Source organism: Thunnus thynnus, chromosome 11 (genome assembly GCF_963924715.1).
Source record: "Thunnus thynnus chromosome 11, fThuThy2.1, whole genome shotgun sequence".
Classification (NCBI taxonomy): Eukaryota; Metazoa; Chordata; class Actinopteri; order Scombriformes; family Scombridae; genus Thunnus; species Thunnus thynnus.
The window spans coordinates 13608085-13632530 of NC_089527.1; the positions used below are offsets into that span (position 1 = coordinate 13608085).

At 37.8% G+C, this 24446-nt stretch overlaps 1 protein-coding gene across 1 annotated transcript in view; it reads right to left on the minus strand.

The window, feature by feature from the left end:
• Positions 1 to 24446, minus strand: part of epha6 (eph receptor A6) — a 200124-nt gene that overhangs the window by 93620 nt on the left and 82058 nt on the right. Inside the window, exon 4 of the mRNA XM_067603256.1 lies at positions 2786 to 2941. Coding sequence (XP_067459357.1) covers positions 2786 to 2941 — 156 coding nt within the window. The remainder of the gene's footprint in view (positions 1 to 2785; positions 2942 to 24446) is intronic.

The window sequence follows — 24446 nt, forward strand, 5'->3', positions numbered from 1 at the left end:
TTTTTTTTTTCAAAGTCTGTGTTATAAGGAGGGGGGGGGGGGATTGTGATGAATCGAAGCATTTTTGCTATATATGATCAGTTTAAATCTGCCACCACAATAATTGCAGTGTTACAAGAGAGCACAAATCAGCTGGCAGATTAGTCTATAGTTCCAGTTAAAAACCTAGCAGCTGCTTTGTGAATTTACTACAGATGATCAGTGCATTTTTAATATGTGCAGTGAGGTTCCAAATATAGTAACAGTCGAAATGGGTTGAAAAGAGGGTTGATTAGAATTTCCAGGTCAGGGGCAGAGATAATTGAAATAATTCCTAACTGATAAAAGGAGGGTGGAAACAAAAAAACAAAAAACAAAAAAAACCCCCACAACTAAACAAATAAAAAAAATATCCTGGTTGAGCTGAAGAACATTATGAGACAACCTCTACTTACAGTTGTTTCATCGAGGCATCATTTTCTTAGAGTAAACAAACTGCCAATAATACTACGCAGGAGAGAAGGAACCTTATAAACCTTGCTATTATGTGATCAAGGACTGGGGGAAACATATTTACTAAGAAATTGACTCTTGAGGCACACTGCGGCTGAAGTGCTTCACACAAATAGTCACAATTGGTTAATCTATCAAAAAAAAAATGCAACTTTACATAATACAGGTATATTACTGTATAAAATTAAATAAAAATCATGTATTACTTCTGAACCACATAACTCTTCATCATGCATTGCTCTGCTGTGCAGTAAACATCCTTCACCTCCCTCACATTTCACTTCACTGTGAGGTGTTTTTGCGGTCTGTGGATGTGTGTGTTTGTGTGTCAGGGTAAGTAGCAGGCAGCCAGCTGTCAACAGGGTGGAGTTAAAAGGCCGGAGGGATTTGAACACTCCTGTCCTGCGAAGCTCACTGTCTGCCTAGACAATGGGATGTTTCCCTCTCCTTCACCATCCCTCCATCCCTCTCCCTTCCTACCTTTACTAAAAACCTGAGCAGACAGGAAAGCTCCTCCCATCCCTACTCCACTACTGTCAGCGGATGTCAATTCTCTCTCTCTTTATCTCTTTCTGCCTCTATCCGCCATCATCTCATCTCCTCTATTCTATCCATCGAGGAGAATCCACCTACCTTCCCTCCTGCAGAGTAACCCCGCTGCCATCAATCAGCTTCCATTCTCCTCTAGGGGGAGATTGGTATCAGCACCCTCCTTCCTTTCTCTCACTGTCTACTCCATCCAGTCTTTACACTTTCTCTCCCCCTTTATCTGTCCTCCTGTGACATCCTCTCTTTCTTGCACCCTTCCTTTGTCTTCTGCTCAGGCCCTCTGTCTTTAATCTCCATTTCTTTCTTTTACTTAGATGTCAAGCAAATAGTTTATGCTTTGGCTTCTGAGCTTCTGATTAAAATGAATTATGCATGTTCCAAAAAGAGTTTACAGCTTGTGGAAATAGATGTGGTAGTTTACTCATCTTAGTCTGCTGGGTTGTCATACATCCCGAGCTTTTCTGCTCCGTGTTTGTCTCTACTGGGTGCAAAAGTGGCCTTGGAAATTAAGGATGCTCTGGTGACTGGAAGATATTGTTCAACAACTAACAACAGCTTTTGAAGAGCCCTCAAACAAGCCACTAAAATTAAATATTGTTAGTTCATGGATGCTATCACCCTGGGCATGTCTAGGGCTGCATCTAACAATGATTTTCTTGATCAGGCAATTAGTTGCTTGGTCTATAACATGTCAGATAATGATAAAATATGATCACCAATGTGACATCTTAAATGTCTTCTTTTCCCTCGACCAACTCTACAACCCAAAGATATTCAGTTTACTGTCATGGAAGACAAAAGAAACCAGAAAATATTCACATTCAAGTTTTTTTCATAATTTTGTAATTTTTCATACGTAAACATGTTTGATCAGCACTTTGCTTTTAAGCTTAATGGAAAGATAGGTAAGTAGGACTGCTACCCGAACAGTTAAGTTAGGAGTTAACTGCTCTTATAGCTCTCCATTAGCAACAGACTGGATGCAGGTATAATTTTCCTTTCAGGATTTCTGTTAGCAGAGGCAAATTGTTGCATTATTTGACGCTAAATTTAGAGATGAAATCACTGTGACGATTTCCTCTGAAAGTAGTGCTTCTTGCACTGTAAACTTGCAACAGCCCCACTGACTTGGTTTGGTCTTGCTGTAAAAGACAAATACACTCTTCCACCCTGGAGAGTTCTCAGACATGGCCCCCGTCTATCTCAGTGACAGCTAAATGGCTTTTTAATTAAAGGAGAATTAGTCCGGTTAAACTGTAATTTAATGCAAATATGAAGTCGTAATGACAGCCAGTGAATCATCGATGAAGACGAGGCAGCTGAACAAAAGCCATGTAATTCATCCAGAGACTCTCTAATGTACAGTTTCACACCAGATAAGTCTGAGAGACCACTGGAGTAATCCACCAGCTCTATAGAGAAAGTAATAACCCTTCCAAGGTCTCAGGCATACACAAATATAGAAATTTTTAATGTGAATTCAGAGTAAACAATGTTTAATCAGCCAAAAATACAATATGATTACCTCTATCTCCTTAACATTATTCCTCATCTTCATTATTAGTCATTACTCTCTTTCAGCCGATCAGGAACAGGTGTTTGGGTTCAACCAAAGTAGATGCATAAATGGCAGTGAGGTTCAAAGTTCTCTCCTGACTCTGATGAAATCAAAATGTATGACTAAAAGCCCTGTACATATTCTTTATGTCATCTTCTTTAGGTAATTAGTAAGTGGTATACTCACGTGTGCAAGCCATAGTTGGAGGATCTTTCTCAGCCCTGAAGAAGCCCTTCTCACAGCGGCAGATCGCAGCTCCTTCTCCATAGCTGAAACTGTGCGGAGGGCACTTCGAACACTTGATGTTTCCAGCAAATGCTTTGTAGAAGCCTGGGTGGCATGCTGGGGGTGACAGAAAGACAATATGACAGGATATGAGAACCAAGCCAAACCACTGGAGCTGAAGGTTGTCTGTTAATAATCATCCTGAATTTAATACCTATTTAATAGTAACGCTAACCGCATCAGGTATTTATCAGAATTAAATACCTGACAATGAATCCAAAAACTTGCAATGCATAAATCCACACATATTTTTTTAACCCTGAGGATACTGAGTCACACCTTTGATGGCAGGTGTGTAACTCTCAATGAATAATTATAACTTAGAGAGATGTGATCACAGAAAGGGTCTTTGAGAGAAAACATCCAAATATATCACCTATAACACCCGTCACAGACCTGCTGAACTTGGTTTGTATTAGCATGTTTTAGAAGAGAATTTTAATGCAGTTTTTTTGGTTTTCATACTTCAGCTTCAAAACATCATGAGGATGAGATGAAAAGTTAGGAAAAGACCATCGTGCCAAAATAATTTCACTAAACTTAAATTTCAGAAACATTTTGTAAAACTTCATCAAAACCTTCAAAATTTCAGTTAGTTATAATATTTATCATTCTGATATTGAAGCAGAGTAAATAATATCTAGTCAAAATACATTTTAAACATAAATAAGGCTGAAAAGTTAGAAGTAAACATGTCTAACTATTCTACTCAGTCTCTGAGAACTAATTTATATATTTAGTATTTATAATTTAATAAAAAAATTCAACAAAAGCAGCTGTAACTCACTATACACATTCCTAACAGAGAGAGGGGTTTTAAACACCTCAGTTTGGTGCATGAAAAATGTTGCCAAAATGAGTCTGTTTGTTCTAATCCAGCACTAACTGTTGAACTTATTCCAGAAACCTTGTGTATGAAAGCGTGTAATGAAGAGGTTTGCTGCTGGTTCCGTATTCACACAAAACACATGTATTGCTATCAAACCCAAGTTCCTGTATTAAAATTCAGAGAATGAATTAAAAAGTTGGCTTGGAAATGCCTGCACTGTGAGTTTTCTACTGCAGTAAAAAGAAAGTTAAAAAAATGTAATACTGGTATCTCCTTTTGTAGGCTTAAGCACATAGGAAAGGAGGCACTGAAGCTCCTCTTTCTTAACAGTTACAGAATTCAAACAGCTCCTGTCATCGGTGTCATTGAGATTCTTCAGAGTGAGTTCACTCAGTAACACTGAGTTAGGAACGTCACAAAAAATAAACAAAAACCACAATCAAACAAAACTACAAATACAAGACATTATGGGTGAAATACTTCATGTAAATTAATGTTTCACTATTGAAGTGACTGCCACTATGTGGGTTTAAATCATGCTTGAGTGTAAAACATGAATAAACTCAACCACAAACAGAACGAAGTAAACACTCTCCTTATTAAAAAACAAAGAAAACTGACTATATAAGCAAGATAAGAGTTGAAAAGATTCTGACCATTAGAGACAGCCTTTTAATAGCATTTTCTCAACCCCCAAAGTACCCTCATGTCACAGAGACGTGCAAAACTCTCCTGCCTGGTGAGATTTCCACTGCTGCTGGTTGTCACCAGGTGCATCGATTTAACAAGGTAACACAAGCTGAGCCATTTGAAGGGATTCACCTTGAAGCACTGAGTGCTTTTGTGTGACTCAATTGCCGCCTGTGATAAATGGAGCTGTAGGAAGGACAAGGAATCGCTTAAAACCACGACTACTTCGATAAAATGAGGACAATTAGGACAGAGGCAAAGGTTAGCACACTCACACATGCACACACACACGTGTTATGAGTGGACATAAACTTTTTTTTAGCATTGTTTATGTTTATGTTTTAGCTTAGCTATTTAATAGAGAATATTAGTGTCAAAAATAAAGGATATTTAAAAAGTTCAAATTTATAGATGATGAATATCAAGTATTTATGACTTCAGTCTCCTAATATTCAAAATGATATTGGCTTCAAAAACTGACACACACACACACACGCCAAGCACACAAACACACACACACACACACACAGAGGCTATCTGTATTAGTATGATAAGTGGCATCCCCTATGGCGTACCAAGGCTGCCTTCGTCATTAACCTCTGGTACCGGTGTGTCCTTGAGTCAAAAACCAGTCAGTCAACCACCCCCACCCCACTAGACCCTGTTTTAGACTCTGTCAACCTAATGATGCCTCTGTCCGACCTTCACTGAACTGAGGGGATGTGCCTTTTCGAACCTCGCAGCAGCGTTCTGCCTCAATCTGTCTGGTCAGGCTCTGCTCCAAGGCCACAGTGGCGCTGTACTATGGCTGACCATGCATCACCCGAGGATGGACACGCACATGGTGGCAAGGAGGTTAGCACACAGATGCTGGTATGCACACACGCACACACACACCTCTGGACAGCAGTGACAAACAGTACAATGAACCGAACCAGACAGTTTATCATATGAATGAGGCCTGAGGCCATTTTGACTGGAAAAATGCAAATCAAATACCACTGTATATACAAGTATGCAAGCATTCATATGTACTGTATTCATAAAGCTAAAAGTAAAATTGGAGTAGTTATACAATAAACCCTTATTATGAATATGACCTCTGATCCATACAGGTGAAAAAGACTTGGTATTGAAAAGAGCTTGCATGTTAGACTGCTAATGGTCTGGTGATTGAGAGCCAAAACATAGACGGGGTCAACAGGGTAAGACTACATGTCTGCATCAAGTATGTGTGCACTTTTGTACCTATTTCATGAGTTGAAGTGTCATAGAAGTTTCTCAACACGTAAAAAAAATAAAAGTTTGAGAAGAACTTGCATAATGCATTAAACAAAGTTTTTATGAAGCTTCATAAGCATTATGTCCTAAATGTGGAATCTGTCTATTCAGCGTGAATATAGTGAGCATGTTTTATTTATAGAAATGTAACTTTATTTATATGATGTGGAGACAAGCCGAGAAAACCAGATGAAAGTGCTGATGTGTGGCTTTCACACAGTGTCTCATTTATGTCTGTAGACCATAAAACACTTTTTTGAAAGAACGTTTTAAAACTGTGAATTATTAATATTTTCAGTGACTTACAGCGTTTCAATAAAGAAGGCACAAAAACAAGTTGCGATAAAATCACTTTACTAAAGAATGTATTAAAGTTTTATTTACTACATTTTTTCTACTATATTTGTGACTATGAATAAAGAAACAATTCTTTATTTTTTACAACCTAGAACTTTCAGTAATCATATTTTCAGTCATCATCACTCAAAATTTGTGTCATTTTTCTTGAAATGTGAGTTCCTGGAAGCTTTATACTTTGTTAAATTGACAAAAGGTGATAAGTAATAAGTTAGATTTACAGCTGAAAAAATGAATACCTTGCATGTCAGGTAACAACAATTAAAAAGGTGCTAAACAAAGAGAAAATTAATGCTTTGAAAGTTGTCAAAAAATAACCCAAAGGAATGTGGACTCCAGAGGGTTAAGAACTGCTGTATGAATAAGCATGAATTACAAATATATGAGTATATAATGTTATAAATCATTATACCACAGTTTATTATTACATTATACTACTAAGTATTATAAGTATAATTACAAGATAGTAAAAAATCAATTAATAAAGTTGCTTATATTCACTTATTATTCTCTCATCTATAAAATAAACATTAAAAGGTGTTATGAACATCATGATGCCTCCTGTTAATAACTAGAGAGCTCCTGTCTGCATCAAGTGTAGTGAGGCTATATTGATATCGAGAGAACATCATGTACTGTATGTTTGTCTGTCAGAGGTATGGTATGACCATCGTGCTGTTTGTTGATCCTGACACCAGAGCCCATGACGGACATTTAAATTGAACGTGAGGCAGCACAGAGGAAACAGAACCACAGCTGCTGAGTTGGAATAATGACTCAGCAGACATCACGTACAATAATGCATCATAAATCACAGAATATTGATATTGAAGTATGAATGTCACTGAGTTAGAATAGCCGTTAAACCTGACTTCCTGTCTATATCTGTATAAAAAAGCAAGTCCAAACCATACACTTAATGAATTACTCGATAACCTTTCATGCAAAACAGCACTGTGATTATCAATGATTGTAATAATCGATCTTGTAAAATACAATCATACTTGTAATGCCTTATAGTTATAAGATACAGCTATGTCTCAAATAATATACATAACACATCATGATGTATCATGAAAACTTTTACTAATTCTTATTACATGATATGCATATATCATAACGCAGCAGCCAGTTATTTGTAGTCCTTTGAAATTATGCTCATAAAAACAAAAGCGTTGTAGAAAAAAATCTCGTAGTAAGGTGTCACATGACACCTGAAAGAAGCAATGTGTGAGGATTGGGATGTTTATATACTGTAGAACTGTACATAATTCACCCGAGTTGCACATTTTTACCGAATATTCAACTTTCCCGAGGGTGAGGGAACATCTGTATTTTAATTTGTCAGGTGCTTGTAGTTACTGTTTTTTTCTTACTGAAACTTTTTTTTGTTTTTATAAATAGTATCAGTATTATTACTAATATTTTTCTCTGAACCTCACCTTCAATTATAAGACATATATTATTTATGGCCTCGACCCAGTAGCCTGCAGTTCAGCGCACCTGCAAAGCAGCCATCCCACATTAACCTCAAACATAAAACATAAAACATGAGTCTCATTTTTTACCTCTGAGACTCATTAACTTTAAATGCCTTTGTCATTCATTATCTGTGATGTGAAAATATCAGATTTCCACATAGTGAGAGGAATAAAATCCTGGTCATAGTTCAGTAAGAAAATCCAAGCACACCACGGAGTATCTCTCCTGCATGGGTGCTGTGAGTTATTTGACTGACAAAACGAGATTCGACTCCGGGGCCTCACTACTGATGGTTCGAATAATCGACGTTTAGGGGCCAGCCCTACTGTACTCCTCTGAAGCAAGTAGAGTTGAGATGGGGACGAGAGAATAGTTTCCCAACCCATCAGCCTTTGGGGCCCTGGTCTAATTCTAGGCCTTCAGCCCAAGGTTAATGAGATCTGGAAGTCATCCAGAACATCTTCAAGCCCTGGGTGCAGAGCCCAGAGCTGGGCCCTGAGACCCAGAGGCAGCAGATTGGATGGTGAGGCCTGCTACTTTGTACTCACTAGACCTGAACAACACAGTAGCAACTGGCAGGCAGATCATGTATGGGGAGTAGACCTGTCTGTCTCTGAACTGTATACACTGTATGACCATCTGCTAGAATTTCTACCCTTCTCTGTTGAGTTAGATTTTAAAAATTTTGAAAAAAAAAAAGCTGTTTATACCTCTGACATGATGGAAAGTCCTTTCTCAAGAAAGCTAGCAAAAATATTTATAATTCTGTTATTATTGTTTTTCAGGTATTTCACCATAAATTTGTTGTGAGAGGGGTTTACGCAACAGTCTGTAAAAACTATACCAAACTATCCAAAAATCACTTGTCCTTTTTACTCTTACAAGATGTAACGTGCTAAATAGGTGAGTTTTACAACTGCTGGTAGGCAGCTGTTGTTACCTTTGGACACAGCAGACAAGATGTTTCCATCTGATTCCAGTCTTTCTGCTGAGCTAAGCTAGTTGGCTGCTGACTGTATCTCCATATTTATCATATAGACATGAGAGTGGTATCTGTCTTCTCACTCCTGGCAATAAAGGATTTGAGAGTATTTCCCAAAATGTCAAACTATTGCTTTTAGTATCCCTTGAACGTCTTAATTCATTTTCAAAGATCCTAACAAGAATTGTTGAATCTGACTCATTGGTGCATCTTTACTGGTATATATGTATGCAGATTTCTGTGCATGAGTGAAGTTCTTTGCGGTGTATAGCCGATGATGGTGGGTTCCTCTCCCAGTGGTCAGCGAAGAAGAACAATTCCAAGAGGAGCACAATTCTGCAGCATTTACTTGCAGAACCACATCAACAAATGTTGCAGAATAGTTCAGCTCTTGAAATCAAAGGCAGCGTGGTGAGGAGGCGATGCAAAGGATGAGAGATCATTGCAGAGATGGTGGCGAGATGCAGCTTGAAACTTATTGCATATGGAAAAATGGAAGATGTGCACTTTTTTCAGTTTTATTCCACAGAAATATTTACCCTCCTCTGTGTCCCATCTATGAAAACTATAAAGTAATATAATTAGACGCTTTATTGCTTCCTCTCTGTGCTGACACATCTTGTCCACTCATATGCATATTAGCAGAGGAGTAGTGTTTGGTCCCCTTTCTTTCTCTATGCATAATAATACACCATAGCCGTAGCTGTAGCCGGTGCCAAAAACAAAAAACAAAACAAAACAAAGAAACATGACAATATCACTGAGGTACAGTAAAATGATACAAGCCAGAAACAGTAAATTGAGCTCACGTCTGTGGTTGAAACAACAGGACTAATCTGTGTGCTTACAGCAATCCTGCTTTCAGTTTAACAATATGCTGTGCTTACGAACCCTATAGATGATGAAAAGTCACACATCTTCTTCAGCATCTCTTAAGAAAGCAGTTGCAGTCGCACTCTGAAACCTACCTTTAAAATAGTTTGTAATCAAGAACTATAATCTCTAACACTCAGATGAGAAACGCTTCTCTCTTCTCTCTCTGTCACTCTGTTGTTCATCAGCCCTCCTCCCTCTCTTCGTTAGCTGAAGTGAGCTCCATCTCTGATTTGCACTTGAGGATTAGTATGCCTCTCCAACACATTTCTGCTGAAGGGTTGAAAATGGTGTTGCTCGGTTAGTGACAGAAAACTTGCTGGTGTGAGCTTCAGTGAGTTATTAATAACAATACTTTAACTGTATAATTCTTTTATCTTTATTAATTGTGATGGATCATCATTCTCATCACCATCAATCACTATCTTAATTTTTAAACCTCAAGTCAAAAGTACTTTTTGATACATTTTCATGACCTCAGCTGTATTTACAACCATTTCTGCCATTTTTCGTACAAGCTTCTGCTTTCAGTTTTCCAATGGTTGTTACCTTCATGTATTCACTCTCTCCTACTTGCTTCCTGATTTTAACCTCAATCATGGCATTTAGAAATCATAAAGTCTGGAGGCTTTGCAGAACAATATGTTTAATAGTGATGTGGCAAAGGCTGAAACTTTAACATAGCAAGCTTGACTCAGTGATGAAGTGAGCAGAGTGAGTCTCTCCACTCAGACACAGGAAAAGCTGCGATTTAGCACTTGCAGACAAACTGTAGAATTCAGATATTCTCCTTGTCTTTGAATCCATTTAAATTGCAAAGATTTTATTTGATATTTCTTCGTGTACCTGCTTGCCACAATTTCATGTATTGTACTGTTTTTTTCAGTTTAATTAGACAGGTACTTTGTAGCATGAAGGTTGTGTTGAATCACGCTTTGATTAGATACTGGCTGGAGATTCATTATTGAAGATCACAGGTAACATCGGCAATAAGCTCTTTTAATGCAGCCCATTTTAAAAGACAATACTGTTAACAAGGATAACCAGAGATAATTATCTCTACCTTCGACAGCATGCAGGCTAGGAGCGTAAGCGACTTAAAAGGACACTTAGAGCATCATAACATCACTGCTTAATGCAACTTCCACTTCAACTATAACAGACAATTCTTTTGTTAAATGCTTTGCCTTACTAACTGTCTCCTTCCCCTCGGCCATGTATTTTTTTTATCGTGGTGCATCCCAGACCTACCTACCATTCATCATCTGTACACCAGTTGCCCCTCTTGAGCTCTGCAAATCACATCACCCTGCTTCTCCCCTTCTCTTCACCCTGCACACCTGTTCCTCAATCCCTCAATCCCTCCTTCCTTTTATTTATTTTTTCATATTTCCTTTATTTAAACCACATAAAAGTCTCTCTTTTTTAAGGAATTGTAACAACAATAAGTAGAATCTTTCAGTACCCTGTTCCTGTTCCAGTAACTCCGCCCATTATCTATATCCCTGTTGAGACATGTTGCCTGTCTGTGCTCTGCGTTGCTGCCTCGAGGTGTGAATTTAACTCACCATTCCTTTCAATAAGGATAGACATATTTGCCTGGGGTTTATTATTGATCGTGCATTGTTCGCCTTGAGTTCAGTCTGGTTGAACTCTGGCCTGCCTTTTTAAGAGAGTCAGTTGTCATTCAAAAAATATTGATAAGCTTCTTTAAAATATGAATTAACAGTGAAATAATATAAGCAGCACAGAACAGTGAGGTCAGTTTTGCCTGCTAGTTCTCTCGGTTTTTGCCCACACTATTCCCTTTCCCTCCTGCTTTTTGCCACAGTGTGTGAGTAGATTTTTCCCAGCTAAATCTGGTATGTTTGCTTGTTTGGACTTTATTCAAGCTGCCAAACTGCAAGCCTTTTCATTGATTCCAGCTAATTCCCTCTGCTATAATTCAACCTGCTCTGCCTGCGTGTCTGCATTTGGGACCTCTACTCTGTTGCCTTTGTATCTCACAATGACTACACATTATTTCACTTCACTTGTCTAGTGCTGTGGAAAACATCAGTGGAAATTGTATTCTTTACAAGTCAGCACATTTGCAATATTGTCTGTCTGGTGTGTCTTCTCAAATCATTGTGACAAAAATCACATATTATATCCTTATTATTTTAATTATTACTTATTATATTATATTATTATAATTCTTGAAAATTTGGTGTGCCAGATTTTTGTTGTTGTGTGTGACATGAATTCCCTTATAAATGTATGGTGTTTAATTAGTCTCAAAACCTGTGCACAAAAAAACAGGTGTACACGTGATACGAGCATACAGAACAGTATCCGTGAATCCTTGCGAGGTAGCATTCCTGCTGTGCGTGCACAAATGCGGCCTACATGCTCGTAACTGCTCAACACTTGCTCTCTTGTCAAGTTGACTTTTGAAACATTGGAGGCGGGGATGCAACAGAAAGTCTGCCCCTATGATTGGTCAAACTTTGAATACTGACCATGACCTTTGATTGGCTGTTTGGTTAAATGACCACTTACACTTATGAAAAAGTGTTAGAAATCGTAGCAAAAGCCTGTTTAAACTCACTTTCAGATTAGTGAAACCTTTATTTTGCTTATCGAAACAGAAAAAAAGGGTAATTTCACTGCTATTTTTCCATCCTGACCACATTAGACCAGGGGTGTATTCCAGAAAGCAAGTTTAGTGAAAACTCTGAGTTTGTTAACCCTGAGATGAGGAAAACACTAGGTTTTCAGTTCCAGAAAGAGAGGTAACTTAAACTCTGGGTCAGTTACCGCGGTAACTGACTCTGTGAATCTAACCTGCTCACTGGTAGGTTTTCTTCAATAAATCCTGAGTTTCTCTCTGTCTCTTCCTGCAGAGTCAGACACACTGTTTCATTTCCTCAAAGCACATTAATTACCAGAGATTTACTTTATGTCAGAATCATAATCCTGGTTGGATATTAGTTTGTTACTCAAGGACTATCTAAGAGTCTCATGCTCTACTGTTGAAGCTTCCAAACTACCTCACATCTCTTCTCTCATTTAAATCTAGTAACTACAGTACACGATTCAGTAAGTACTTAATCCCTCAGGTATGCACTAATCTTGGCACAACTGGTTTCAGGTACTTTGCACCTTAGAAATGGAATGAACTGCAAACTGCCCTCAAACATGAGTTTTACATCCCCCTTGGACATTTTAAAGCTTTACTATCTGGTGTTTTTTTTTATGAGCCTTGTAACTGGTTTTATTAATTCCTTGTTTATTGTGTAGTTGTGCTGTTTCTGTCTGCTGATTGTGTTCTTGTCTTCTGAATGTTTTTTGTTCTCAGGTCTCTCTTGGAAAAGAGATCTTAATCTCAACGAGACTGCCTGATTAAATAAAGATGAAATAAAATAATGAAAAAGGACTATTTAAAGTTATCACTTTTATGCGCATCTGGCATTTCTTTGAACATTGGTTTTTGCCTTCAAACATTACACAGTGCGAATTCACCCTCAGCTCAGAATACAACCTCTGCATGTCCTTCTTGTGAGTGAAAGCTCCTTTTTTTTTTTTTATAACGTTCTGGCTGTCAGTTTGGTAGAGCAGCTCCTGCACTGAAACATAATGTGTAATCTCAGTTTAAATTTAGAAAATCGGTATGAAGCTTTAGACACATAAGATCAATGAATAATTATCTCTATCACTCATGATGTGATTGGTCGCACTGATGGAACATCACTCCTATAATATTGGAGATTATATGTTAATATTTATGAGTCAGCAGGATCGAGCAGCATCACCGAATGCTGTTGAGCCAAGATACAAACAGATGTCTAAAAATGTAAAATCTACTGGATTTCAACCTCGATGCCTTTTCAAGTGCAAATCACCAAACATATTATTACCGGATCAGATTGGGAGCTTACACTCATGTCTATATATTTTCAAAATCTTTAACTATATTTTTCATCTTCAGTTTGCTGCCTCCTGTGTTTTGTCCCCGTCAGATTAAAGCTGAACAAATATATTTCAAATGTAATGTAGCTGCAGCCTGATACACAGTCAGATTCCACCACTTTATCATCCATTAAGGAAATGTAAGTCTGATAAATGATGATTTTGTTTGTAAAGATAAATGTTTCCCTTCTTTCTCTAAGGCAACTGCCTATTTCCGACTGTGTCAGCCATCAAACCAAACAGCCAATCAAAGGTCATGGTCAGTATTCAAAGTGTGACCAATCCAAGGTCTGTACCTTCCCCACCTCCAAAATCTCAAGAGTCAAGCTGACGAACGAGCGAGTGTTGAGCAGTTGCGAGCGCGTAGGGAGGGTTGAGCTCGTGCTCGTCACAGCCCCGTGCTCATGGATTTGTGCATGCGGAGCGGAAATGCTTCTCCGCTCGTAGATACTGTTCTGTGTGCTTGTATCATACGCACGTGCCTAGTTTTTATGTGCACAGGTTTTGAGACTAATTAAACGCCACATACATGCTCTGCAGGTATGTTAATTACAGCAACAACAGAGACACCTGGCACCACAAGAATAATCAAAAGTGTTTTCTCCTCCATGATTTGGTAGTTCACTTAAAAAGTTTATAATGTTAGCTTAGTAAAATGTCTTGAGACAACTGGTTTTGATATTTCTAAGGGAGGTAAAGATGAGAGGGGAACAAAGAGAGACAAACTGAGAGAGGGAAGAAAGAGCTAATTAACAACTAGACAATAAGTAAGAGGCACTTTTCATCAAAAACAGTGCTGGACGGGCTCATTCAGAGGAGACCATCGCTTATATATCAGTGACATTATCAGAGACAAAGATCTTTTTATGGACTTTTTAGAGGTCAGCCTCAGTGATCCCTTTATAGCAAAGTTTATAGCAGCATAGAAACAGTCTTGTGCCAAATTAACTAACAGAGTAGTAAACCTCTCAAAAGACATCCGTTAACTCTGAAAGAGCACAGAGTTCTTCTCTAAATCTTACATTGCAGACAAAAACACCGGCTGGTAAAGGCTTCGGGGTTGAATGTTAAGCTGTGTTTTTATAGTCTGAGCCAGACCGATGACATAATTTCCTGACCGGCACCAAGACCAACTATAAGGATATCTCTAATAAAAGACCACAAGACATAAAGTAAATCACATAAATCTGATTGTGTTAATTGTTGGCTAGTGGCGGCTCGTGGGACTACCTATAGCTGTTGCTAGTCACTCAGTCAGCGCGTGTTTGGTGAGTAACTACAATTTAGCACTGCTGTGGGTTCAGATGTTTTTGGTCACAGTAATCAGATCAGTCATATGCACAAGGGATTTTCAACAGCAAAACGAAAGTCTTTTCACCTCACTTGAGGGCATGTTTCCTTTCCTCTCCTTGTCTTCTTGTATCTGCTCCCCTACAAATAGTATTTCCTTGCTGTTAAGATAGTGCCGTAAACTTCACTGCTCAGATATCAACAGAATTAAATGCACCAGCTGTTGCTTCTGCTCCATTATTATTACCAATTCGCTAATTAGTAAGTGACTACATGTCTTTTTAGAAGATGAACTATATGTTGCTGTTGCTGCTGCTCCATTATTATTACCAATTTGCTTTCGCTTTACTTCAACTGTTCTCAGTTATGTTTACGTTGCTTCTGTCTCTTGCTCCAACAAAGAGACCTGTAGTATGCCTGCTTAGAATCGGTTATAAATAGAAGGGGGGCAATTATATTTAGGCTCTTACTCCAGTGAATTGTGTACCAAACCATTCACTCGTTTCCTTTGTCCATTGAACTACAATGTGAGACATAACTGGAAGTTAACTGGTCTTGGAAGCATTTTGAAGTCACCCTTAAGCACCGGTGCAGGGCTTTTGAAATGAAACGACTGTGGGCTGAATTATTTTCTACACCTGACCAGAGCTGGTTAAAGTTTTGTAAAGTGATGCGGTGCATTCTGGTTGGTCAACTCGTTTGTTAGTGCTGTAGTTCGCTGTTAATCTCTGCAAGACGAAGGTGAAGTATTTTGTGAGTACTCTGTAACCCATCACCTAGAGCTAATTATCAAGTAACTAAATCCTATATGCCTTTTTAGAAGCTGAACTATAAGCTAACTCCAGCATGTGCACACTGGACACCATCCAGATGCTGCACTGCCCTCATACATTTTGGCACATCTGTATCATAAAACTGATTTTGTTCAACCATTTATTCACTGCCTCTAAAACTGCTTCTTTATATTTATATTTATTCCACTGTTTTCAGTTTAATTATAAAACTCAGAGATCACAAGTCTCTTGAACAAGAGAGAATGTGTGTCAATGTGTGTGTGTACAAAAGCCTAATGATTTTATTGTAAGGTGTTATGAAGATTAGCATGACTTAGCCCCAAACTTTCCCTCACTCCCAGCCTCACTTCTGCATGATTGATGTTGATTGTGGTTTTAACACGCTGTTAAATCGACAGCAAATCGTCTTTAGCAGAGGTCGCATTAGCATAAAGGCCTTCTTGTGGAAAATAAACAACGGCAATGTCTTCTCAAAAACAGCACAAACAAAAGAGGGAGATAATGACATGGCAGCCCTTTAGTAACATCAACAACATAATGGAGTTGGAGTGAAATTAAAATGGATCAGTCAATGTAAATGCCTTTGGTGATGCTCCCTCTCCCTCTCTCCATTTTCTTCTCACAGACTTACGTGAACATGCTCATATTCAGTCACGTGTATAAATAAGCAAAATATTTACAAATGTAAGAAAATACTGTGCAATGCACCATGAGCATATGCATTAAGATTTGTCTCTGTAAATATATGGTCCAGTTTTTTCCCCCTCTGAGACAAGCAGGCTCTTGAGCATCTCTCACAGTCATATATGAGAGGAAGAGAAAAGCCCTCTCATTTGTTAACAAAACTGAAGGAGGTGGCAGAAGAAATCATGAATAAAATCCCAAACGGGGCCTGAGAGGCTTTAAAATAGTTATTACAGGTATACTCCTCAGATATAGAATATAGCCAGCATATAAAAAAAAAAAACAGACCACTTTTTGAAATAAAATAAAAAGGTAAAATAAATAATGGTGATAAAAGTAATACTGATAACAGATAACTGGTAAAAAAAACAAAAACAAAAACAAAAAAAAACAGTATACCGCTATATTGCTAGAGAGGCAGCTGTAAAGATGTTCACACATGCAGCATAGTGAAGTGAGAAAATCTTGCCGTCACACCGTAAGTGAGTAGGTGTTGTATGTATTTAGGAACCACTTTGTGAAAAATGATGAGAGCAAAAAGGCAACAGAATGCATCTTTGCTTTATTACACTGTTGAGTCTACTGGGTATCTCTGGGAGAACCATAGTCCTCGCCTTTGGCATCCAGACATGTTAGAAGACTGGAATCATGTACCCGATACCTGTGATTTTACACAGATAACTGGCATCTATTAATGGTAAAGACACAATAAATTAAGTTCACTTTAAATGACAGTAGGATGGTTTTGTGTAAACAGAGCTGAGGTGCTGGAACTGTTAATTGCAATCTGCCTTTGAGATCACAAAGGTTAATTTAATATAAATCTGCTCATAAAAGTTTGATATAGAGTACAGTTTTGTTCATTTTCTTTGCTGTAGAAGTAAGTGTTTATGTGATGTGCATGGCGATTAATGAGAAAACTTCTGTAGGTATTTGGGCCAATGAATGAGCCAGAGGCAGGTTGGTCAGCCTAGCCAATGAGGTAATGGGATAGGGCAGTTCTGACCAATGAGAGTGCAGGAGAAAGACGCTCTAACATGTACACACCTGCTCACATCTAACACATCAGATCGTGTGTAACAAATGAGACAGAAGTATTTTATTTAACCAGACTTTGCAAAAATTAATGTTTGATGATAATGAAATATACCGAGCATGTAAATTGACGGCTAAGAAGTGGATAGTACCACAGACGTCAACCCTGTGTGCAACAGCAAATATGTTTCTCTAGAAAAGTAATGCTGGCTAAATTACATTTTGTCTATACATGAGAAAAGAATGAGAAAATGTTGTTAAGGAACGTATTTGGCAAGTTGCAAAAATATTGATACTGAACGAATGAGTGAAATGTTCAAAGACAACGTATCTAGTAGGGGTGTGCCTGAAAACAAATACATTATTCGGCAAATACAAACACAAATAATTTTTCTGCCTCAACAAATACAGATATACATACAGATACTTGGCCCTCTGCACATCCCTAGTATCTAGTTGTTTTTTACCCACCACCAATATCCGATCTTGCAGCACAGTATCCGCTAGTAGAAACTACAGCATTATTAAACTTTTTATGGTTATTTTTTTGCACTGGCAGCACTTGGTTAGGTTAGGGAAAGATCATGGTTTCGGTATACAGAAAAAGTCTGCAATGACTTGAAGCACAACATATTTATTAACATTTAAGCAAAACCCTGATCTTTCACTAACCTTAACCAAAGTGCTTTTGTTGCCTAAACCAAAGCAACATAATTGGGAATGCAAATTAGTTGTATATGAACGAATTTCTAAAATTTCATATTGTCAGGTGGGGCACTCCACTGAGTTGCGGCTTTTAATATTAAAACATCATGATTGACTGTGTTGAATGCTTTACTCAGATCTAAAACTCTAGCATCAGCCACCTGCATCGAGCCTTGATTTAATTTGCTCTATTAAGTGCAAGGCAGCAGTTTCAGTGGAATGATTTGCTCTAAAGCCAAATTGCACACAATGTAGACCAAAATTGCTTGTACTTATTGGTCTGTAGTTACTGGCTTCAAGGCGGTTTCCAGATTTAAAACAATGACAATGGCACATTTCTAGTTATCAGGGAAGGAGCTGTCTTTACAAGTTAATGAAATGAGCAACTGGGGGAGTTAAAATATCTTTGTTTGATTTAACAAACATTTTGTCAAACTGGAAAGCATCTCTACTTTTGGAGCTTTTTAAGTAAGCTGATGATTTTGTTTACTTGTAACTCATTAGTCTCTACCAGCTTGAAAACCTGGCCTGTAGCATCAACAGGAACAATATTCAGTTTCCTTTGTGTATTTTTCTTTCCTAGATCTTATACAGACTCAAGAAAAAAAAAATAGAGATGGAAGCAACAGCAAGATAATCTTCAATTAACTTTCCTTGTACTTTCAGTTGAAAATTTCCTAAAAATTTTGGGTTACTTCTTGTGAGATTATCAATGTTTTTCCAGATCAATTTACTGTTGCCTTTTGCCTCATTCAAAATATTGAGATAAAAATGAGATTTAGCTTCTCTTAGCTCTTGGATGACCTTGTTCCTTGAACCTTTCTAAATCAACATGTCAGTATCTCTTCGAGTTTTAATTGCCTTCCTTAGTGCAGCATCTCTAGATTTCATTAGTTTCACCATTTTTTCATTAAACCTAAGTAAATTGTTTTTATTTTTAGATTTTATCTGTATCCTCATATTAAATCTTTCCCTCAGAGAGTTGACTGTGTGTGTAAAAGTATCACAGCCATAGTACAGATCATCAGAGAATAGTACATCATCCCAGTTCAAGCTGTTAATTTCACTGACAAAGTCTTCTTGCTTAGCTCTGGGTATGCACTGAAGGATCATTGTCTTAGTTGCCATGGTTTAGTCAGTTTTCTCACACATAGGGTTAGGTTATGATCTGATAAGCCAGTGATGAAATCATAACATCTAGTTATTCTTTCAGGTTTGTTAGTGAATATCAGCTCAATTTGTGTACTGGTGCATTATTCAATCCTATTTGTGCCTTTTACTAGTTGTTCTAGGTGGATTTTTTCTGTGATCATTTTTAGTTATAATTCTTAGTTTAGTTGTAAGTAATAATTCTTTGTTGAGATTAAATTCTTTTAAAACTTCTGTGAGTTGATCAAAGCTGCTGCTGCTCAACTCAACAGCATTCCACTATTCAAACTCTTAATTGTGTATTCATCACGGTGGTGCATAATTAAATATTCTATTAAGTGTTTTGTTCAAGTGTTGTTTTATTAATTATTTATTCATTTGTTTTTTGTGTGTGTTTTCTAATCAGACCTGTTGAAGGAATGATTAGTTTTGTTGTTTTGTCTAAAAAGAGCTACTTCACGGTGAGAAAACAGTGTGTGCACAAGTGTGAGTGTGTGTGGGTGGAGTGAAGTGAGTGGAGTGAAGAATATGTATGAGTGGGTGGAGACCGTGCACATGTAGGTAGGTTAAGTATTTGCAAGCCTCTCTCTGTGCAGCTAACTTACAGCCAAATCACACACATCAATGATTTGTTTGACATAAAGATGATTTTGTGTTTCTCTGTTGATTATTTTATAGGAGGTTCTAATCTTGTGTTTAGACTTTCTATGTATGTACATATATGCTTTAAAACATCTATACATTAGACCTTAACATGCATTTAGCCTCCACTACAGCTCCGATTATGTACTATTACTGTTTTTTAATCAATATTTAGCTGATTTTAACCTTTCAACTAACCCTAACCCTTAATCATATTACTTCAAGTCCAGGGTGAACAGGATTGTGGCATGTGTGTGTCTGTGTTTGTCAGTGTGTGTTCAATAATAGCTTCTTTCTTGCTGCTGTAAGAGCCAAATGTTGAGAGTTGAACTTGCCTTCAGGCTCAGCTGCCTGGCATGTAATGTAACACACTTTGTCTGTTGTGCCAGCTCTCGCCTGTGCTGATTCTCCAATGGGAAATCAGTTCAATTTCACCTGAACAACATGATGCACGATGAGATGTCTGAGACTGTGAGTGCTGATGTCTGTGTTATATAGCTAGGTTAAAATAAGCACTACTCTTCACCTAGTATTCTGCTGCTGAGACTCATTGGATAGACTAACATGTACAACCACTATAGCATTAACCAAATATTTAATCAACCAAAGTTTGAGGTGAGGATGACAACAATATTCCATCAAAATGGGAAAAAGAGTTATGTTGTCAGGGTTACAGGATTACATTCAGAGTCAACAATGACAAAACTGATCATCCCGTGGTTCTTATTCCAAGAGAGTCAAGTGAGTCACAGCTAATCATGTGCTTGTTAATATCAATACTAATCAGTTATTTTCCAACAGTTGTTCATTTATTTTTCATTCCTTTTATTTTGATAAACAGCCAGTATTGGCACTACAACCGACACATGCAGAATAGCAGCTGGTCTGTCTGGCTGACACAACATTTTAAAAAAGCAAACACCTATACAGCTACTTTGATCTGGCTCTGGGTGATGGCATGTAGTGCTGGCACAGACCACCTCCACCCAACGAAAACATCTTTTACACCAAAGTGTCGAGTGACATCCCTTCCATACTAACAATTAGAAAATCAAAGAGAAAATGAAAAAAAAGAACAGCCAAGCATGATCAGCCTTATGGTACGTTTGATAGTCTCTGTGTGAATTTTGAATCATTTTGCTTGTTAGAGAGACAGAATAACCATATGCATCGTTGTAACGGCAGAATCTAACATAAATGCAACAGTCCTGAATAATTAATGACTCCGTTGTAAATAGAAAGAAGTTGTTTTTTATTATCAATACTATTACTACTACTACTTCTATTACTATTACCACTTCTGCTAATACTTCTAATAATAAATCCTGAAACATATTGGATTGTATTAGAGGTGGACCACATTCACTGGATCAACTCTAATGTTTAATAAAATGCTCTCATTTGTGGGCGTATAATCCAAATTTACACACACTTCCACACACAGATGAGCAGGCAGTATATCCTTTTCAGATAGCTCTCTGATCTATAGAGTGTAATAGTGTTTAATAAGGCTGACATTACGCTGGGATAATCCCACTCTCTCATGCACCGACACACAACCAATTCCATTTCCACTGCCTCAGCTGTTTTCTCTGTGCTCCAAAAGCTCATTTCAAGAAAAGAAGGCCGGGGTGCAAAAAGAGGCCTCAAATATCAATTACCACTGATGGGAGAGAGGGGAAAAAGCTGATGGATGCTACATTTCCTCAAATCCTTTGCTATTCTATTAATTTTAGTTTAATATATTTTTTCTAATAGAGCGATAACAGCATATGATGAGGAAAAATTAATACTGATTGGTTTAATATGAGACCTAGGAGTGGCAAAAATGCAGAGCCTTCAAAAGATGTGAGGACACGTGTATGTGTGTATCCAAGTTTATACGTGTGTTGACAGAAGAAAATGACAGTTTGATTCTATTGCATGTAAGGAGGATTCAGGGAGACTTCTGCAACTACTGGTTTTGAGTTTCATTTCCAACACAGGATGTATTTAACACACTTTAAATAAAAGAAAAATTATAGTGAAAACATGTTAACAAGATAGATATTAACATTCACTTTCTCACAGCATGCACAGAAAAAAAACACACCATCCATTTAGTTACAAAGAAACAATAGTGACTCTTGTGAGGAAACAAAAAAAAAATTGAGCCACATCTCAAGTCCTCAGGAAAGCTGTTTTAGGAAGCATAAATACTAAAGGCAGTTCAGCAGACTTCACCAGATTTTACAGATGGGACAACAAGGAGAGAAGTGCCAAATGAACTGAGAGGTGTGTTTGGCTCATAGCTTTTAACCATGTCTAACCTTGTGGGACCACGTAATTCATTGCAAAGACAAGCAAAAGAAAAAAAACGTGAAAAAATGTAGTGTGTAACAGGGGTAATATGCTCTCTTCTTTAGTCCCTGTCAAAACTCTCCATAGTCTTGTGAGGTTGGCCTTTATAGTAGTTCTTCCTTCTTTGTCTTAGTCAGACCAACAGACTGCACCTCTGTTTGGTCTGTTTTCAAGAGATGAAAACTGGAGCACACCCATACTGGTGTAAGTCTGTAAGTGTATCAATGGGACAAAACATGTTGAGAGGCATACCACCGGGATAATTATGGTAATGAACCTCATGTTCCTGTACGGTATCCAGTATGTCTGGAAACATGTAGAGATTAAATAGGAGAGACTATGTGAACAAATTCAGAGTTGCACCCAGTAAGACAAAATATGATTTTTTCAGTGGATCAAAAGTGAATTGGGCTTCTTACTTACTAAACACAACATGTTATGTGGCTACACTGCCATCTGGTCTGCGGTAGTAACTGTTGAGAGAGAAATCTGTGTGTCTGTTTCTCCCACAATTCTTGTTATTGTCAGTAAAATGAGTGGATTTTGGTGTGAAATTCTGAACCTATAAAGAAACTCTTGTTCTTCGATTCTGATGCATTTACACCTTTATTGTTGTTGATGATTCAGATTCTCAAAAGGGGCGTATTATGCATATTTCCAGGTCTATATTTGTAATCTGGAGCTTTATTGGAATATCTTTGTATGATTTACAGTTAAAAAAACTCATTTATCTCATACAGACCCTTTATGCATCCCATCAGTTAGCTCCTGTCTCTTTGAAATTTGCAGATGACACAACAGAAATCGGCCTCATCCGAGACGGAGAGGAGTCTGCATATAGATGTCTTAGGTCTGAGTGTGCAGCAGTGTAAAACTGAGCTTTAGTTCAGTAGTCAGTAAATTCAATAAATTTAGTAGTAGTAGTTCAGTAAGTTTCACTTGAATTGATAACATATAAAGATTCTTTATGACAATATATACTTGTTTTTTGTTTTTTTTTGTCGTATCAGTGCAGTCAATGTCCACCTCCAGCGAGAGAGCAACACCTGACCATCATGAGGACGACATGTCACCCACTACCTCAAGCAGCAGTTTCACCACCACTACAAAAGATTTGACCACATCTGCACACACTGCACAATGGCCAAGTGTCCAAGGCCATGCTGAACAGTGCAAAATAGTAACAGAGGACCTGTACAGGTCAAAGATATAGTTTTCACCCAGAATTCTAAGAAAAATCCACATAGATTTGCAAAGGAAAACTACTAAATGGTTTGTGGCTTCTGTATTCAGTTAACAAAGACTCAGTCCTCTGATTTGCGTACAAACTTTTTGGTAAATTGGACAATACACTTACCAAAGGGGGATTTAGAAATTGGAAGAACCTAGCTAGTCACTTAAAGGAACATGAGTATTCAAAGACACACATTACCAATATAATGAGTTGGTATGAACTCCAGATGAGGGTCAAAATTAAGACAGTCATGGATCAGATCAACCAGGATTTGATGCACTTTGAAGTGCAGCACTGAGGAGGTGTAATACACAGAGTGATTGCTATAATATGTCACCTAGCTGAAAGGAACCCTACTTTGAGAGGGCATACAGATTTCCTATATGGCGCACATAATGGCAATTTCCTATCACAGGTGGAATTGATAAACCAAACAATTTGATCCAGTCATGAACAGACATTTGAGGAGGATTCAAAGAAAAGAAATAAAGGTGCGTTACCTCAGCAGTCAAATTCAAAAGGAAACCATAACACTAATTGGAGACAAAATAATTGAGATAAAATAACTGAGATAGTCAGAGAGGTGAAAAAACAAAGTACCTTTCTGTCATAATGGACTGTACTCCTGACATTAGCCACACTAAACAACTTTCTGCTGTCTACTGCAAGCCATCAGTTGGAGCATCTATCTCTGAACATTTCGTAGGATTTGTTGATGTTAAAGACACCACTGGAAAAGGTCTGTGTGACATGTTTCTGGAGCAGTTGGACAAGCTCAACCTGAACATTGCAGACTGCTGTGGACAATCATACAATAATGGGAGCAACATAATGGGATGTAGACAATGGGTTCAAGCAAGAATATTGCAACACTTAAAAGAGAAACACTTAACAATTTCAGGGAAAGTGGACTTGCTGCCTCTCCAACTGATGCTAGAGACATAGCAGAAAACCTTGAGATTGACAAGACATTTCCTGAAAAAAGACAGCAGAAAACAACCTGGCAGTTCCTGTATGAGGTTCCTGTATGAAAACCAAACAGAGAGTTTTTTCTGCCCCTAGTGGACACAGCCCTCAAAAGCTTAAATGACAGATTTTCGAAACTGTAAGATGTCCTTTATGGTTTCCTATCCTCAAAAGAAAATACGTCAAAGACTTTTCAGAGTGGCAAACTTGCAGACAACTGTAAGAAACTGGAGAAAACACTACACAACAAAAGACTTTGGTTCTGGAGGTCAGAGCTG